General features: G+C 37.8%; 1 protein-coding gene across 8 annotated transcripts in view; it reads left to right on the forward strand.

The window, feature by feature from the left end:
* COLGALT2 (collagen beta(1-O)galactosyltransferase 2) overlaps positions 1-19,490 on the forward strand; it is a 147,417-nt gene that overhangs the window by 106,879 nt on the left and 21,048 nt on the right. For all 8 annotated transcript variants that reach the window (XM_049701920.1, XM_049701962.1, XM_049701936.1 and 5 more), the window contains exons 9-10: positions 4,888-5,020; positions 6,139-6,266. In XM_049701920.1, coding sequence (XP_049557877.1) covers positions 4,888-5,020; positions 6,139-6,266 — 261 coding nt within the window. The remainder of the gene's footprint in view (positions 1-4,887; positions 5,021-6,138; positions 6,267-19,490) is intronic.

Here is a 19,490-nt window from a genome sequence, read left to right on the forward strand (position 1 = left end):
GCTGCTGTGTCTTGCCTGTTGTCTGCCATACACAGTGGAGTGTTTCTCCAGGACCTTTCGTTTCAACTTGTAAGATCCCCTGGCCAATAAACCATTGGTGTTGCTGTCTCTGTCTCTGGGCTCTTCCCTCTTTCTTGAGACCAGGCAATTACGAGGCTTGAAGGCCTTCAGGTGCAGCCCAACAGTGTGTGTTTTCCTTTGGATTTTCTCTATACAAGGCTATGTCATCTGCAAATGTAGATAGTGTTACTTCCTCTTTTCCAACCTGAATATCGTTTTATTTTGTTTACCCAATTAAGTTACCCTGGCTAGAGCCTCAAGTACAATGTTGGATAGAAGTCGTAAGAGTGGACAGCCTTGACTTGTTCCTGATATTAGGGAGAAGCATTCAGTCTTTCACCATTAAATACAATCTTAGCTGTGGAGTTTTCACAGATGGGCTTGATTGGGTTGTGTGTTTTTTATCATGGAAGGGTGTTGGTATCTTAGTTTGGGCAGCTGTAACAAGTTACCATAGACCAGGTGGCTCAGATAACATTTATTTCTCGAAATTCCAGAGGCGGGGAAGTCCTAGAGAAGGGTGCCAGCATGGCTGGATTGCAGTGCCAGACCCCTTCCTGGTCTGTAGGTGGCTATCCTCTTGTGCCTTCATACAGCAGAGAGAGGAGAGAAAGCAAGCTCTGTGTCTCTTCTTATAAGGGCACTAATCTCATTTATGAGCATTGCACCCTCATGACCTAAGGCCCCACCTCCTAATAACATCAACATGTGAACTTGGGGGGAATATAAACATTTAATCCATATACAGTTGGATTTTTGTCAAGTTTTATGTCTATTGAGATGATCATGTGATTTTTGTCTGTTAATAATTAACAGACAAACATCACATGACTTTTTTTCACATGTTAAACGAACCTTGCAATTCTGGGATAAATCCCACTTGTCAGGATGTATAATGCCTTTTATGTGATGCTGGATTCTGTTTACTTGTATTTTCTTGAGGATTTTTCTATTTATAGTAATAAGGGATATTGGTCTGTAGTCTTCTTGTGATGGCTTTTTCTGGTTTTGGTATCAATATAATACTTCATAGAATGAGTTGGGAGGTGCTCCCTCTTCTATTTTTGGTAAGAGTTTATGAAAGATTGGTGTTAATTCTTTAAATGTTTGGCGGAATTCTTTAGTGAAGCTCTCTGGTTCTGGACTGTATTGTGGGACATTTTGTTTTACTAATTCAACCTCTTTACTTTGTTATAGGTATATTTAGAATTTCTATTTCTTGAGTCAGTTTGTATCTTTCTAGCAATGTGTCCATTTTATTCAGGTTATCTAATTTGTTGGTGTATAATTATTCATAGTATTTTCTTATCCTCTTTACTTCCATAAGGTCAGTAGGGATTGCCCCCTCTTTCTTTCTTCATTTTAATAATTTGAGTTTACTCTCTTTTTTTTGGCTAAAGGATTATCAATTTTGTTCTTTCCAAAGAACCAACTTTTGCTCTTATTTTTTCTCTATTTTTCTATTCTCTATTTCATTTATTTCCACTTTAGTCTTTGTTTCCTTCCTTTTGCTTGCTTTGGGTTTACTTTGCTCTTTTTCTAGTTTCTTAAAATGGAAAAGCAGATTATTTGAGATTTTTTTTTTTTTAATCATAGGCGTTTGTAGCTGTAACTAGCCCTCTAAGTACTACATTAGGTGCATCCTGTAAGCCTTGGTATACTATGTTTTCATTTTGATTTGTCTCAAAATATTTTCTCATTTCCTTTGTGGTTTCTTTAACTCATTGGCTGTTAAGGAGTGTGTTGTTTAATTTCACATATTTGAATTTTCCAAGTTCCTATCAATTTTTAATTTCATCATGATTGTGGAACATATTTTATATGATTTCAGTCATCGTTTTAAGTGTACTGAGGCTTTATGGTCTGTATAGTCTTTATGGTCTAACATGGTCTTAGAGAATGTTACATGTACAGTTGAAGAATGTGTATTTTGCTGCTCCTGGGTAGAGTGTTCTATAAATGTTAGGTCTAATTGGTTCTGTTTCCTGGCTAGTTCTATACATTACTGAAAATGGGGTATTAAAGTCTCCCACTATTTTTGAATTTTTTGTTTCTCCTTTTAGTTAGGTCAGTTTGTTTCATGTTTTTGGTCTATTGTAAGATGCATATGTATTTATAATTATGTCTTCCTGATGGATTGACTCTTACCATTATAAAATATTCTCCTTTGGTAATCTTGTCTAAATTTTTTTGTCAGATATTACAGCAGTATAGCTCCTCCAGCTCTCTTGTGGTTGCTGTTTACATGGTATATCTTTCTCTATCCTTTTACTTTAGACCTATTTGCCTTTGAATCTAAAGTCTGTCTCTTGTAGATAGCACATAGTTGGATCGTCTTTCTAAAAACTCATTCTGCTAAGCTCTGTCTTTGATTACAGGGTTTAATCCATTCACATTTAATGTGATTACTGATAAGGTAGGATTTACACCTGCTGTTTTCTATTTGTTTTTGATACATCTTATGTCTTATTTGTTCCTCTATGCCTCCATTCTTATGAGGCATAAGAATGTCCATTCTTTTATGTTTAAAAGATATTTTCTACTTTAACATTTTAATTCTTTTGTTTCTTTTCCTATATATATTTTTAGTTATTTTCTCAGTGATTGCCCTGAGGATTACAATTAACATCTTAATTTATAGCAATCTAGTTCATATTAATACCAACTTCCTAGAAGAAAACAGGGGGGAATAAACTCCTTGACACCAGCTTAGGTGATGATTTTTTGGACTTGACACCAAAAGCAAAGGTGACAACAACAAAAAATTAAACAAGTAGGACTGTATCAAACTAAAAAGCTTCTGCACAGCAGAGGAAACCATCAAAATAAAGAGGCAGGCTACCAAATGGGAGAAAATATTTGCAAGTCATATATCTGATAAGAGTTTAACTTTCAAAATATATAAAGAACTCGTACAACTCAACAGCAAAAAAAAAAAAAATCTGATTTAAAAATGGGAAGAGGATCTGGATAGAGATTTTTCCAAAGAACACATACAGAAAACCAACAGGTATTGATACATGAAAAGTTGAGCAATATCACTTATCATTAGGGAAATGCAAATCAAAACCACGAGATCTCCCCTCCCACTTATTGGACTGTTATCATATAGACAAGAAATAACAAGTATTGGGAAGGATGTGGAGAAAAAGGAACGCTTGTTCACTGTTGGGAATAAATTGGTGCAGCCACTGTGGAAAACATATGTTCTTCAAAAAAATAAACTACCAGCAATTCCACTTCTGGGTATTTATCCAAAGGAAATTTAAAAACTAACTCAAAGATATATGCACCCCCATGTTCATTTCAGCAATATTTATAATAGCCAAGACATGGAAGTAACATAGTGTTTGACAGTAGATGAATGGATAAAGAAAATATGTGTGTATCTATACAATGGAATATTATTTGGCTCTGAAAAAGAAGGAAGTCATGCCATTTGTGACATCATGGATGGACCTTGAGGGCATTATGCTAAGTGAAATAAGTCAGAGAAATACAAATATGATACCACTTATATGTGGAATCTAAAAGCACACAAAACAAAACTTGTAGAGAACAGATTCATTGCCACAGGTGGGATTGGGAGGTGAATGAAATAGGTGAAGGGGTAAAATGTATAAACTTTTTAATAAAATAAGTCATGAGATACACAATGTGGTGACTACAGTTAATAATACTGTATGGCATACTTGAAAGTTGCTAAGGATAAATCTTAAGTTCTCATCACAAGAAAAATTTGTAGCTATGTAGTGATGAATGCTAACTATACTTATCATGGGATCATTTCACAAAATATTGAATCCTTATGTTGTACACCTGAAACTAATGTTATACGTCAACTAAACCTCAATAAAAAAAATACCACCTTAACTTCAATATTATATAAAAACTTAGCTACTATATAGCATCATTCCTTCCCCGCTCCTTTGTTCTATTGTTACACAAATTATTTCTTTATACATTATTTGCTCTTATTGCTTTATGCAGCTATAATTTAAATCAGATAAGGGGAAAGTTATAAACAAAAGAACACTTACATTATTTGTATTTATTGATACCTATGCAGTTATATTTACCAGTGCTTTTCTTTCTTTATGTGGATTTGAGTTATTGTCTAGTTTCCTTTCATGTCAGCCTAAGGAATTCCCTTTAGTATTTCTTGTAGAGCAGATCTACTAGTGACACTCTTTTTGTTTATCTGGGAATATCTTAATTTTTCCATTTTTGAAGGCTATCTTGACTAGATATAGAATTCTTGGTTGACGGTCTCTTTCAGTCAGCACTTTGAATATATCAATCTTCTGCCTCCTGGCTTCCACGGTTTCTGATGAGAATCAGCTATTAATCTTACTGAGAATACTTTGTATGTAGTGAGTCACTTCTCTCTTGCTTACAAGATTCTCTCTGCATTTTATCTTTAACCTTTTTTTATGTCCAAAGGAAAGATGTACACATACACACAATTTCTCTTCTGATTCCTTCCTGTCCTCATCCCTTCCAGTGTTTAATAGTATTTAAGCTTTCTGTTAGCCACTCTCCTTCACTAGGAAAATATCTTTTCAAAGTTGTCAATAGTGATGACACTTAAGAACTGTGTCGGGCATTGCGAGGGGTATATAAAGTATGACTCTTTCTTGTCCTCACAAAGCTCATAACGCTACCACAACACATTAACCCTGAGGAGCTTGTAAGGAATAATGGGAAACATGAGGAGTCCTTCTCAGTGTGCAGAAAGGCTCCGGGGAATATGCAGAACTCTTCCTTCTGGCTTCTGTGGTGGGGACCTCTCAACCTGTTAATTTTGGGGCATGTTCTGTCTTGCAGGGCACTCAACACAAGCCAGCTGAAGGCCCTGAATATTGAAATGCTGCCAGGATATCGAGATCCCTACTCCTCCAGGCCTCTAACTAGGGGTGAAATTGGCTGCTTCCTTAGCCACTACTCTGTCTGGAAAGAGGTAAATAACGCTTCATTTCAATGTGCAGTTCTTTAACAAGGAGGAAGGAGAGTGGGACCTTGTAGGTGAACTCGGGCCAGATATAAAGTGAACCCATAACTGTTCTGAGAGTGTGCTTGGAAGCTGTCATTGCCTTCTGTCTCCCTCTGACACAAGGCCAGTGACAAACAAGGAAGGGTAGCCTTGGTGCCACTTGGGATGATGATAGGGGAAGACACCCACGTTCTGGGGACCGCATTCCTAGTGATGCATCCTCATCCTTAGTAGGAATGCCTTGTGTTTATCTAGCATGTCATCATTTATCAAGTGACTCAGTATAAGAAATCACCCGGAAGTCATGTGAGATGGGTTAGGAGAGATGGGCCCATTTTACCCAAGAGAAAATAGTTACCTTGTTCAGGCAAGAAGGGGCAGAGCCAGGACTTGAACCCCTGTCTTACAGATCAGACATTGATAGGGGTGGTATTAAAGTGTGGGGTTCTTGGTTAAGGGTCAGTTCCCACAAGAAAAGAGAGTCCCCAAAGAAGGTCCTCTTGAAAGGGCCTTCTCCCTTTTAATGATCCAGTCTATGCCTATCTTTTTTTGTTCAAGAAACTTTGTTTTATAGATAAACTTTAAATTTTAGAGGAAAAAATATGTAGATCATAAGATACTGGCCAACGACATTTCACAAATTAAATAATACAGCCAGGTTAACCAGCACCTACCTCAAGAAACGGGTTACCAGCACCCCAGAAGCACAGCCCTTCTCTGCATTTTTTCCTAGCCATCAGTTCCCCAAGGGTGACCACTCTCCTGACTTCTAACAGCACAGAATAGTTTTGTCTACATTTTTCCTTTAATTATGTGTACACACCATATGGTTCCATTCAATCTCTCAACATTACATTTGTGAGATTCACCCATAACTTTGCATTTAACTGTAGATCATTTACACTCATTGCTGTAAATACACCACAGTTTATTTATCCATTTTACTGTTGACGGACTTTTGCTTAGATTCCAGTTATGAGCTACTACATGTTGTGCTACTATACTTTTGACTTTTTGATACCTATTTTTCATTAGATAAGTAAGTATCAACTTTTCATAAGGTATCTTCCCACTGGCCTTTACAGGTAATTGACCGAGAGCTGGAGAAGACTCTCGTTATTGAGGATGATGTGCGTTTTGAACATCAGTTTAAGAAGAAGCTCATGAAGCTGATGGATGATATTGATCGAGTCCAGCTGGATTGGGAACTGATGTGAGTGACAAGATGACAAGCTGTTCAAAGAGTACTGAGAGGCTTTCAGTTCTTTCCAAGGGGCAGAGAGCCCCAGCTCGTAGGAGATGCAGCTCAAGCTTCCATTTACCTGGTTTTCTCTCCATAAATGTTCCCAGAAACAAGAAGTGAGTAGGGGATAACCATGAGATTTTGTATCTCTATGCTCCTCAGGGTGAGAAAGAAACTTTGGGAGATTCTTTGAGACCTGGAGTCTACCTGCAGATCAGGGGCCTTCAGACTGAGTGTTCACCTGGGAACACAGCAGAAATCCACTCATGAACCAGTGTGGTACATGGAGGGAGTATGTAGAGGGAGGACCCATTCAAGGGCAAGGTTTCTGTGTCACACTTGAGCCTCAGCTCCCAGGAGAACAGGTTTCCTCTGTAGCCTCTGATGGTGTGGGAGGTTTGGAAGGTCAGTGGGAGAGCTCCTGTTGGGGAGGGAAGCTGTGCAAACAGGGAGAACACTGAAGTTGGGCTTAGTGGAGGCTCAGAGGCTGTCTGAGAAAAACCAGGCTCATCAAGGGAGTACTGGCTCCAAACTGACAATTTAGTTAATGCTCGTTGCCTGCTACCTCTGGGAATTGAGCTCTCTCTTTTTATGCTAAGATGACACTTTTTACTTCCCTCCAATGAGGCAGAAAGTTCCCAAGCATTATGTTCACTTCCCAGCTGTGTGTCAAAGGCAGTTTCATCAAATCAGAGGCTGTTCCTTTGCAGCAGCTGCAGCAGACAAGCTGTCCCTGCTCCTCCCATCCTTGGAGGGAAACTTAACTATGGGCCCGGGTGGAATACTTGTTCTCTTAGAAAATGTACCATTCTGAGCTCAAAAGAAACCCAGTAATGGCTCAAGTAACCTGTGGGAAATAGACCCAGGACTATGTAATAAAGAGACTGGCACCCTGTCATGTGATTAGATTCTGCACTGTCTCTTCAGATCATTGTTCCTAAAATCCTCCAGAAGTCCCCGCACCTCAGCCTTTCTGAATCTATGGCTCTGCAGCCTGTGGTTAAGGCCCCACAGGCATGGAGCCTGAAAGCTATTTTATGCTTACATGACATGTGCAAAGGTGATTTTCCCTTAAGCCTTGGAATCACAGAGGACTGGACTTGGGCAGTCTAAGGCTTAGAGGTGACATACATCCCAGTTCACTTCCAATTTGGTTGATGCGTTTCTCAGGACAAAGTACCAACAGATCCAAGAAAGAAAAGTTATTGTCCTGGTAAGGCTACAGGAAAAAAAGATGTTTCCTAAATTTCCTGGACTGATCAAGTCAAAATATTTCATTGAAATCTATTATGTAATCATAAAGAATTAGTGGTTTCAAATTTTTCACATCTCATTTTCTGAAATGAATAAAGCAAATGTTATTTGAACTCAAAACATGAAACCAGATAGACTGTCTGTGACTGCAGTATTAAGTTTCTCCAGAAAAAGAAAATAGTAAGTGGGAGGAATAGAACAAGCCATTGAAATCATGTAGGGCAGCATGTCAGTAGAAATATAATGTGAAAAACATCGTTTAAAGTTTTCTAGTAATCATATTAAAAAGATAAAAATAGGTGAAATTAACATTTTATTGAATCCAACATATCAAATATTATTTTAACATATAATCAATATTTTAAACGTATTAATGAGATGGTCTATATTCTTTTTTCATACTGTCTTCAAAATCCAGTATGTATTTCATGCATATAACACATCTCAATACAGCTGCTAAATTTTCAACTGTTGAAGTAAACTGTAGTCCTACTGAAATAATACATTTTGTCTAACAGAAAATATTATTTTACACATCTTCAATTTTTTAATTACAATTTGAATCTAGTAAAATTAATAAATTGAGCACAAACTCAGTTCCTCAGTCACTCTGGCCACATCTCAAGCGCTCAGTAGGATTTTCTCTTCCACTTGGTACATGAGAGAAATTCAGGCTCTTTGCTCTGAAGAGACATTGGCTGAGAGACAGGTATATTTGTCCTCAGAAGAACTGAAGGTGAACATAGACTTATTCTACAAATCCTAGGATGTTTTGATAAGTGGGATCCCTTGAATGTTGAAAGAGATAGCTTAGGGCAAAATAGAGCAAGTCAGCTTTACATAGCAGGTAGGAAGCCGGACCTCCTCAACTTGGTCCAGGCAAGTGGAAACAACTAGGCTCCAGACAAAAGTAATGGATCACAGATGCATGAGTAGACTGGGGAAGGTAGGAATGGCTGAGGGTACATCCTGTGTTGCAGGAGTTGTTCATGGAAGACAGGACCCAGGAGGAAGCATAGGCAGAGCTGGGTGAGAGGGAGAAAGCCAGGCAGGTGTCATTCATTCTCCCCTGGAGGAAACCCCCTTGGGGCTACTCTTGGCTTCCTAGGTCTTTTACTGTGGACTGTATCTTTCCCAAAGCATTTTCTGTCTTGTGTTTACCACCAGAATTTGGAGAACTGTGCAGAAAATATCAAGTCCCCAGGCTGAAACTCTGGTGACTTGAAAGCAAACTCAGGATTCTCACATCTGGCCTTTGTTGTCCCCTTCCAACCACTATAAACACAGCTAGAAATCCTATACCATCTTTGGGAAATGATCTGAAAGACCTTTTTTGTCTGAAATGTTTTTTATTTTTATTTTATATTGGAGTATAATGGACTTACAATGTTGTGTTAGTTTCATGTGTATAGCAAAGTGATTAAGTTATAATTTTCAGATTCTTTTCCCATATATGTTATTACAAAATATTGAGTATATTTATTTCCCTGCGCTATACAGTAGGTCCTTGCTGATTATCTATTTTATATATAGTAGTGTGTGTGTGTTAATCCCAACTTCCTAATTTATTCCTCCCCTCCACCTTACCCTTTTGGTAACCATAAGTTTGTTTTCTAAGTCTGTGAGTCTGTTTCTATTTTGTAAATAAGTTCGTTTGTATCATTTTTTTGGATTCCACATATAAGTGACATCATATGATATTTGTCTCTCTCTGTCTTAGTTCACTTACTATGATAATCTCTAGGTCCATCCATGTGGCTGCAAATGGCATTATTTCATTCTTTTTTTATGACTGAGTAATATTACATTGTATATGTGTACCACATCTTCTTTATCCATTCCTTTGTCAATGGACATTTAGGTTGCTTCCATGTCTTGGCTATTGTAAATAGTGCTGCTCTGAACATTGGCTGCATGTACATTTTTGAATTACGGTTTTCTCCAGATTATATGCCCAGGAATGGGGTTGCTAGATCATATGGAGTTCTATTTTTAGATTTTTAAGTAACCTCCATGCTGTTCTCCATAGTGGTTGTACCAATTTACATTCCCACCAACAGTGTAGAAGGGTTCCCTTTTCTCCCCACCCTCTTTAGCATTTATTGTTTGTAGACTTTTTGATGATGGGCATTCTGACCAGTGTCAGTTGATACCTTATTGTAGTTCTGATTTGCATTTCTCTAATAATTAGTGATGTTGAGCAGCTTTTCATGTGCCTCTTGGCCATCTTTATGTCTTCTTTGGAGAAATGTCTATTTAGGTCTTCTGCCCATTTTTTGATTGGGTGGTTTGTTTTTTTGATATTGAGCTGCATGAGCTGTTTGTATATTTTGGAGATTAATCCCTTGTAGTTCACATCATTTGCAAATATTTTCTCCCATTCTGTACATTGTCTTTTTATTTTGTTTATGGTTTCCTTCACTGTGCAAAAGTTTCTAAGTTTAACTAGGTCCCGTGTGTCTATTTTTGTCTTTATTTTCATTACTTTAGGAGGTGGAACCAAAGAGACATTGCTATGATTTATGTCCAAAAGTGTTCTGCCTGTTTTCCTCCGTTTTATAGTATCCGGTCTTACATTTAGGTCTTTAATACATTTTGAGTTTATTTTTGTGTATGGTATTAGAGAAGGTTCTAGTTTCATTCTTTAACATGTGGCTGTCCAGTTTTCCCAGCACCACTTATGGAAGGGACATCTTTTCTCCATGGTATATTCTTGCCTGCTTTGTTGTAGATTAATTGACCATAGGTGTGTGGGTTTATTTCTGGGCTTTCTGTCCTGTTCCATTGATCTATATGTCTGTCTTTGTGCCAGTAGCATACTTTATAGTATAGCTGGAAGTCAGGGAGCCTGATCCCTCCAGCTCCGTTTTTCTTTCTCAAGATTGCTTTGGCTATTTAGGGTCTTTTGTGTTTCCATACAAATTTTAAGATTTTTTATTCTAAATCTGTAAAACATGCCATTGGTAATTTGATAGGAATTGCATTAAATCTGAAAATTGCCTTGGGTAGTATAGTCATTTTGACAGTATTGCTTCTTCCAATCCAAGAACATGGTATATCTTGTCATCTTTGATTTCTTTCATCAGTGTCTTAAGTTTTTGGAGTTACAGGTCTTTTGCATTCCTAGGTAGGTTTATTTCTAGGTATTTTATTCTTCTTGAGGCGATGGTAAATGGGATTGTAACCTTAATTTCTCTTTCTGACCTTCTGTTGTTAGTGTATAGAAATGAAACAGATTTCTGTGTATTAATTTTGTATCCTGTCACTATACAGAATTCACTGATGAGCTCTAGTAGTTTTCTGGTAACATCTTTAGGGTTTTCTATGTATAGAGTCATGTCATCTGCAAACAGTGACAGTTTTTTTTTTACTTCTGCTTTTCCAATTCGGATTCCTTTTATTTCTTTTACTTCTCTGATTGCTGTGGAGGACTTCCAAAACTATGTTGAATAAAAGTGGCAAGAGTGAAAATCCTTGTCTTGTTCCTGATCTTAGAGGAAATGTTTTCAGCTTTTCACCATTAAGTATGATGTTAGCTGTGAGCTTGTCATATATAGCCCTTATTATGTTGAGGTAGTTTCCCTCTATGCCCACTTTCTGGAGAGTTTTTATCATAAATGGATGTGGAATTTTATCAAAAGCTTTTTCTGCATCTATTGAGATGATCATAATGGTTTTTATTCTTCAGTTTGTGAATGTGGTGTATCACACTGATTTGTGGATACTGAAAAATCCTTGTATCCCTGGGATAAATCCCGCTCGATCATGGTATATGATCCTGTTAATGTCTTGTTGGATTTTGTTTGCTAATATTTTGTTGAGGATTTTTGTGTCTATGTTCATCAGTGATAATTGGCTTGTAATTTTCTTTTTTTGTAGTATACTTGTCTGGTTTTGGTATTGGGGTGATGGTGGCCTCATAGAATGAGTTTGGGAGTGTTCCTTCCTTTGCAATTTTTGGAACAGTTTCAGAAGGTGTTAACTCTTCTCTAAATATTTGATAGAATTCACCTGTGAAGCCGTCTGGTCTGGGATTTTTGTTTGGGAGTTTTTAAATCACAGTTTCAATTTCAGTACTTGTGATTGGTCTGTTCATATTTTCTATTTCTTCCTGGTTTAGTCTTAGGAGATTGTACCTTTCTAAGAATTTGTCCATTTCTTCTAGGCTGTCCATTTTATTGGCATATAGTTGATAGTAGTAGTCTCTTGTGATCCTTTGTATTTCTGTGGAGTTGGTTGTAACTTTTCCTTTTTCATTCCTGATTTTATTGATTTGAGCCCTCTCCCTTTTTTTTCTTGTTGAGTCTGGCTGACGTTTTATCAATTTTATCTTTTCAAGGAACCAGCTTTTAGTTTCATTTACCTTTTCTATTGTTTTCTTTGTCTCTATTTCATTTATTTCTGCTCTGAGGTTTATGATTTCTTTCCTTCTACTAACTTTGGGCTTTGTTTGTTCTTCTTTCTCTAGTTGCTTTAGGTGTAATGTTAGGTTGTTTGAGATTTCTCTTGTTTCCTGAGGTAGGGTTGTATTGCTATAAACTTCCCTCTTAGGACTGCTTTTTCTTCATCTCATAGGTTTTCGATCAATGCGTTTTCATTTTCATTTGTCTCTAGGTATTTTTTGATTTCCTCTTTGATTTCTTCAGTGATCTATTGGTTGCTTAGTAGCACATTGTTTAGCCTCCATGCGTTGTGTGTTTTGTTTTGTTTTAGTTTTTTTTTTTTTCTTGAAGTTGATTTCTAATCTCATAGCATTGTGGTCAGAAGAGATGCTTGATATGATTTCAATTTTCTTAAATTTACTGAGGCTTGCTTTGTGGCACAGCATGTGATCTATCCTGGAGAATGTTCCATGTGCACGTGAAAAGAATGTGTATTCTGCTTTAGGACAGAATGCTCTATAAATATCAATTAAGTCTATCTGGTCTATTGTGTCATTTAAGGCCTGTGTTCCTTACTGATTTTCTGTGTGGGTGATCTGTCCATCGATGTAAGTGGAGTGTTAAAGTCCCCCACAATTATTGTGTTACGATTGATTTCTCCTTTTATGGCTGTTAGCATTTGCCTTATGTATTGAGGTGTTCCTATGTTGGGTGCATATATATTTACAATTGTTATATCTTCTTCTTGGATTGATCCCTTGATCATTATGTAGTGTCCTTCTTTGTCTCCTGTAATAGTCTTTATTTTAAAGTCTATTTTTTCTGATATGAGAATTGCTACTCCAGCTCTCTTGATTTCCATTTGCATGGAATATCTTTTTCCAGCCCCTCACTTTCAGTCTGTATGTGTCCCTAGGTCTGAAGTGGGTTTCCTGTAGACAGCATATATATGGGTCTTGTTTTCGTATCCATTCAGCCCATCTATGTCTTTTGGTTGGAGCATTTAATCCGTGTACATTTAAGGTAATTATATGTATGTTCTTGTTGCCAGTTTGTTAATTGTTTTGGATTTGTTTTTGTAGGTCTTCGTTCTTTCCTCTTTTGTTCTCTTGTGATTTGATGACTATCTTTAGTGTTTTATTTGGATTCCTTTTTCTTTTTTTTTTTCCAAAAGGATGAGAATGTGGTTACATGTGTACATTTCCAAAGCCGGCTTCAGTTTGCAGCTTTTGCCTGGGGCTCAGGCAGGGATGATGCAACTGCAGGGGAAGCTGAGGGAACCCTCAAACCCAATGGCAGGTGGCATCCGTTTGGAGCGAAGGCAGCTGCAGATTTTGCATCCTAGGCCACTGATAGCCATGGCCCTGAGGTCCCTTCCCTTACCCACTTGCTGCCCCAGGTTCAGGTGCTCAGCCTCTGTGCTCTTCCTCCTGCTCCCAGCTGGGCTGCCTCATGAGAGCTGGCCCTTAAGGGGGCCAACACCTGGCCCCAGACCTTCTTCTCTCCATCTCCCAGCATTACCTACTTATCCCTACCCGTGCACAGAGCACTGCAAACTTTTCTCTACTATGTGGAATATCAATGACTTTAAATGACATTTATTAGACAGGACTTTAATGTCCAGGGATATCTGTAATGGTGAGGTTTCAGACACTGGAAAGGTCAATGAGAATGCTCACCAGAATGGAAAATCCTCAAGGTTATCACCACAGCATCCCTACCAACTGGGTGTTCCATTGGTGTTGAATACCTCCAGTGATGGAGAACTCACTGCTTTACAAGCAGATCCTTTCCTTCTTGATAGTTTTTTTTTTTCATTTTAACATCTTTATTGGAGTATAATTGCTTTACAATGGTGTGTTAGTTTCAGCTTCACAACTAAATGAATCAGTTATATATATACATATGTTCCCATATCTCTTCCCTCTTGCGTCTCCCTCCCTCCCACCCTCCCTATCCCACCCCTCCAGGCGGTCACAGAGCACTGAGCTGATCTCCCTGTGCTATGCGGCTGCTTCCCACTAGCTATCTACCTTATGTTTGGTAGTGTATATATGTCCATGCCTCTCTCTCGCTTTGTCACCGTTTACCCTTCCCCCTCCCCATAGCCTCAAGTCCATTCTCTAGTAAGTCTGTGTCTTTATTCCTGTTTCACCCCTAGCTTTTTCATGACATCTTTTTTCTTAAATTCCATATATATGTGTTACCATACGGTATTTGTCTTTCTCTTTCTGTCTTACTTCACTCTGTATGACAGACTCTAGGTCTATCCACCTCATTACAAATAGCTCAATTTCGTTTCTTTTTATGGCTGAGTAATATTCCATTGTATATATGTGCCACATTTTCTTTATCCATTCATCTGATGTTGGACACTTAGATTGTTTCCATCTCTGGGCTATTGTAAATAGAGCTGCAATGAACATTTTGGTACATGACTCTTTTTGAATTATGGTTTTCTCAGGGTATATGCCCAGTAGTGGGATTGCTGGGTCATATGGTAGTTCTATTTGTAGTTTTTTAAGGAACCTCCATACTGTTCTCCACAGTGGCTGTATCAATTTACATTCCACCAACAGTGTAAGAGGGTTCCCTTTTCTCGACACCCTCTCCAGCATTTATTGTTTCTAGATTTTTTGATGATGGCCATTCTGACTGGTGTGAGATGATATCTCATTGTAGTTTTGATTTGCATTTCTCTAATGATTAGTGATGTTGAGCATTCTTTCATGTGTTTGTTGGCACTCTGTATATCTTCTTTGGAGAAATGTCTATTTAGGTCTTCTGCCCATTTTTGGATTGGGTTTTTTTTGTTGTTGTTATTAAGCTGCACAAGCTGCTTATAAATTTTGGAGATTAATCCTTTGTCAGTTGCTTCATTTGCAAATATTTTCTCCCATTCTGAGGGTTGTCTTTTGGTCTTCTTTATGGTTTCCTTTGCTGTGCAAAAGCTTTTAAGTTTCATTAGGTCCCATTTGTTTACTTTTGTTTTTATTTCCATTTCTCTAGGAGGTGGGTCAAAAAGGACCTTGCTGTGATGTATGTCATAGAGTGTCCTGCCTATGTTTTTCTCTAAGAGTTTGATAGTTTCTGGCCTTACATTTAGGTCTTTAATCCATTTTGAGCTTATTTTTGTGTATGGTATTAGGGAGTGATCTAATCTCATACTTTTACATGTAGCTGTCCAGTTTTCCCAGCACCACTTATTGAATAGGCTGTCCTTTCTCCACTGTACATTCCTGCCTCCTATGTCAAAGATAAGGTGACCATATGTGCATGGGTTTATCTCTGGGCTTTCTATCCTGTTCCATTGATCTATATTTCTGTTTTTGTGCCAGTACCATACTGTCTTGATTACTGTAGCTTTGTAGTATAGTCTGAAGTCAGAAAGCCTGATTCCTCCAGCTCCGTTTTTCGTTCTCAAGATTGCTTTGGCTATTCGGGATCTTTTGTGTTTCCATACAAATTGTGAAATTTTTTGTTCTAGTTCTGTGAAAAATGCCAGTGCTAGTTTGATAGGGATTGCATTGAATCTGTAGATTGCTTTGGGTAGTAGAGTCATTTTCACAATGTTGATTCTTCCAATCCAAGAACATGGTATATCTTTCCATCTATTTGTATCATCTTTAATTTCTTTCATCAGTGTCTTATAATTTTCTGCATACAGGTCTTTTGTCTCCTTAGGTAGGTTTATTCCTAAATATTTTATTCTTTTTGTTGCAATGGTAAATGGGAGTGTTTTCCTGATCACTTTCAGATTTTTCATCATTAGTGTATAGGAATGCCAGAGATTTCTGTGCATTAATTTTGTATCCTGCTACTTTACCAAATTCATTGATTAGCTCTAGTAGTTTTCTGGTAGCATCTTTAGGATTCTCTATGTATAGAATCATGTCATCTGCAAAGAGTGACAGCTTTACTTCTTTTCCGAATTGGATTCCTTTTATTTCCTTTTCTTCTCTGATTGCTGTGGCTAAAACTTCCAAAACTATGTTGAATAAGAGTGGTGAGAGTGGGCAACCTTGTCTTGTTCCTGATCTTAGTGGAAATGCTTTGTTTTTCACCATTGAGGACGATGTTGGCTGTGGGTATGTCATATATGGCCTTTATTATGTTGAGGAAAGTTCCCTCTATGCCTACTTTCTGCAGGGTTTTTATCATAAATGGGTGTTGAATTTTGTCAAAAGCTTTCTCTGCATCTATTGAGATGATCATATGGTTTTTCTCCTTCAATTTGTTAATATGGTGTATCACATTGATTGATTTGTGTATATTGAAGAATCCTTGCATTCCTGGAATAAACCCCACTTGATCATGGTGTATGATCCGTTTAATGTGCTGTTGGATTCTGTTTGCTAGTATTTTGTTGAGGATTTTTGCATCTATGTTCATCAGTGATATTGGCCTGTAGTTTTCTTTCTTTGTGACATCCTTGTCTGGTTTTGGTATCAGGGTGATGGTGGCCTCGTAGAATGAGTTGGGGAGTGTTCCTCCCACTGCTATATTTTGGAAGAGTTTGAGAAGGATAGGTGATAGCTCTTCTCTAAATGTTTGATAGAATTCACCTGTGAAGCCATCTGGTCCTGGGCTTTTGCTTGTTGGAAGATTTTTAATCACAGTTTCAATTTCAGTGCTTGTGATTCGTCTGTTCATCTCTTCTATTTCTTCCTGATTCAGTCTTGGCAGGTTGTGCCTTTCTAAGAATTTGTCCATTTCTTCCAGGTTGTCCATTTTATTGGCATAGAGTTGCTTGTAGTAATCTCTCATGATCTTTTGTATTTCTGCAGTGTCAGTTGTTACTTCTCCTTTTTCGTTTCTAATTCTATTGATTTGAGTCTTCTCCCTTTTTTTCTTGATGAGTCTGGCTAATGGTTTTTCAATTTTGTTTATCCTTTCAAAGAACCAGCTTTTAGTTTTATTGATCTTTGCTATCGTTTCCTTCATTTCTTTTTCATTTATTTCTGATCTGATTTTTATGATTTCTTTCCTTCTGCTAACTTTGGGGTTTTTTTGTTCTTCTTTGTCTAATTGCTTTAGGTGCAAGGTTAGGTTGTTTATTCGAGATGTTTCCTGTTTCTTAAGGTAGGATTGTATTGCTATAAACTTCCCTCTTAGAACTGCTTTTGCTGCATCCCATAGATTTTGAGTCGTCGTGTCTCCATTGTCATTTGTTTCTAGGTATTTTTTGATTTCCTCTTTGATTTCTTCAGTGATCACTTTGTTATTAAGTAGTGTATTGTTTAGCCTCCATGTGTTTGTATTTTTTACAGATCTTTTCCTGTAATTGATATCTAGCCTCATAGCGTTGTGGTCGGAAAAGATACTTGATACAATTTCAATTTTCTTAAATTTACCAAGGCTTGATTTGTGACTCAAGATATGATCTATCCTGGAGAATGTTCCATTAGCACTTGAGAAAAATGTGTATTCTGTTGTTTTTGGATGGAATGTCCTATAAATATCAATTAAGTCCATCTTGTTTAATGTATCATTTAAAGCTTGTGTTTCCTTATTTATTTTCATTTTGGATGATCTGTCCATTGGTGAAAGTGGGGTGTTAAAGTCCCCTACTATGAATCTGTTACTGTCGATTTCTCCTTTTATGGCTGTTAGTATTTGCCTTATGTATTGAGGTGCTCCTATGTTGGGTGCATAAATATTTACAAGTGTTATATCTTCTTCTTGGATCGATCCCTTGATCATTAGGTAGTGTCCTTCTTTGTCTCTTCTAATAGTCTTTATTTTAAAGTCATTTTGTCTGACATGAGAATTGCTACTCCAGCTTTCTTTTGGTTTCCATTTGCATGAAATATCTTTTTCTATCCCCTTACTTTCAGTGTGTATGTGTCTCTAGGTTTGAAGTGGGTCTCTGGTAGACAGCAAATATATGGGTCTTGTTTTTGTATCCATATAGCCAATCTGTGTCTTTTGGTGGGAGCATTTAGTCCATTTACATTTAAGGTAATTATCGATATGTGTGTTCCCATTCCCATTTTCTTAATTGTTTTGGGTTCGTTATTGTAGGTCTTTTCCTTCTTTTGTGTTTCTTGCCTAGAGAAGTTCCTTTAGCAGTTGTTGTAGAGCTGGTTTGGTGGTGCTGAACTCTCTCAGCTTTTGCTTGTCTGTAAAGGTTTTAATTTCTCCATCAAATCTGAATGAGATCCTTGCTGGGTAGAGTAATCTTGGTTGCAGGTTTTTCTTCTTCAACACTTTCAATATGTCCTGCCACTCCCTTCTGGCTTGCAGAGTTTCTGCTGAAAGATCAGCTGTTAACCTTATGGGGATTCCCTTGTGTGTTATTTGTTGTTTTTCCCTTGCTGCTTTTAATATGTTTTTTTTGTATTTAATTTTTGACAGTTTGATTAATATGTGTCTTGGCATATTTCTCCTTGGATTTATCCTGTATGGGACTCTCTGTGCTTCCTGGACTTGATTAACTATTTCCTTTCCCATATTAGGGAAGTTTTCAACTATAATCCCTTCAAATATTTTCTCAGTCTCTTTCTTTTTCTCTTCTTCTTCTGGAACCCCTATAATTTGAATGTTGGTGCGTTTAATGTTGTCCCAGAGGTCTCTGAGACTGTCCTCAGTTCTTTTCATTCTGTTTTCTTTATTCTGCTCTGCAGTAGTTATTTCCACTATTTATCTTCCAGGTCACTTATCCGTTCTTCTGCCTCAGTTATTCTGCTATTGATCCCATCTAGAGTATTTTTCATTTCATTTATTGTGTTGTTCATCATTGTTTGTTTCATCTTTAGTTCTTCTAGGTCCTTGTTAACTGATTCTTGCATTTTTTCTATTCTATTTCCAAGATTTTGGATCATCTTTACTATCATTATTCTGAATTCTTTTTCAGGTAGACTGCCTATTTCCTCTTCATTTGTTAGGTCTGGTGAGTTTTTATCTTGCTCCTTCATCTGCTGTGTGTTTTTCTGTCTTTTCATTTTGCTTATCTTACTGTGTTTGGGGTTTCCTTTTTGCAGGCTGAAGGTTCGTAGTTCCTGTTGTTTTTTGTGTCTGTCCCCAGTGGCTCAGGTTGGTTGAGTGGGTTGTGTAGGCTTCCTGGTGGAGGGGACTGGTGCCTGTGTTCTGGTGGATGAGGCTGGATCTTGTCTTTCTGGTGGGCAGGTCCACGTCTGGTGTGTGTTTTGGGGTGTCTGTAGACTTATTATGATTTTGGGCAGCCTCTCTGCTAATGGGTGGGGTTGTGTTCCTGTCTTGCTAGTTGTTTGGCATAGGATGTCCAGCACTGTAGCTTGCTGGTCGTTGAGTGAAGTTGGGTGCTGGCGTTGAGATGGAGATCTCTGGGAGGTTTTCACCGTTTGATATTATGTGGAGCTGGGAGGCCTCCTGTGGACCAGTGTCCTGAAGTAGGCTCTCCCACCTCAGAGGCAGAGCACTGACTCCTGGCTGCAGCACCAAGAGCCCTTCATCCACAGGGCTCCTTAATTTGGGATGATTCGTTGTCTATTCATGTATTCCACAGATGCAGGGTACATCAAGTTGATTGTGGAGCTTTAATCCGCTGCTTCTGAGGCTGCTGGGAGAGATTTCCCTT

This window comes from Orcinus orca, chromosome 1 (genome assembly GCF_937001465.1).
Source record: "Orcinus orca chromosome 1, mOrcOrc1.1, whole genome shotgun sequence".
Lineage (NCBI taxonomy): Eukaryota > Metazoa > Chordata > Mammalia > Artiodactyla > Delphinidae > Orcinus > Orcinus orca.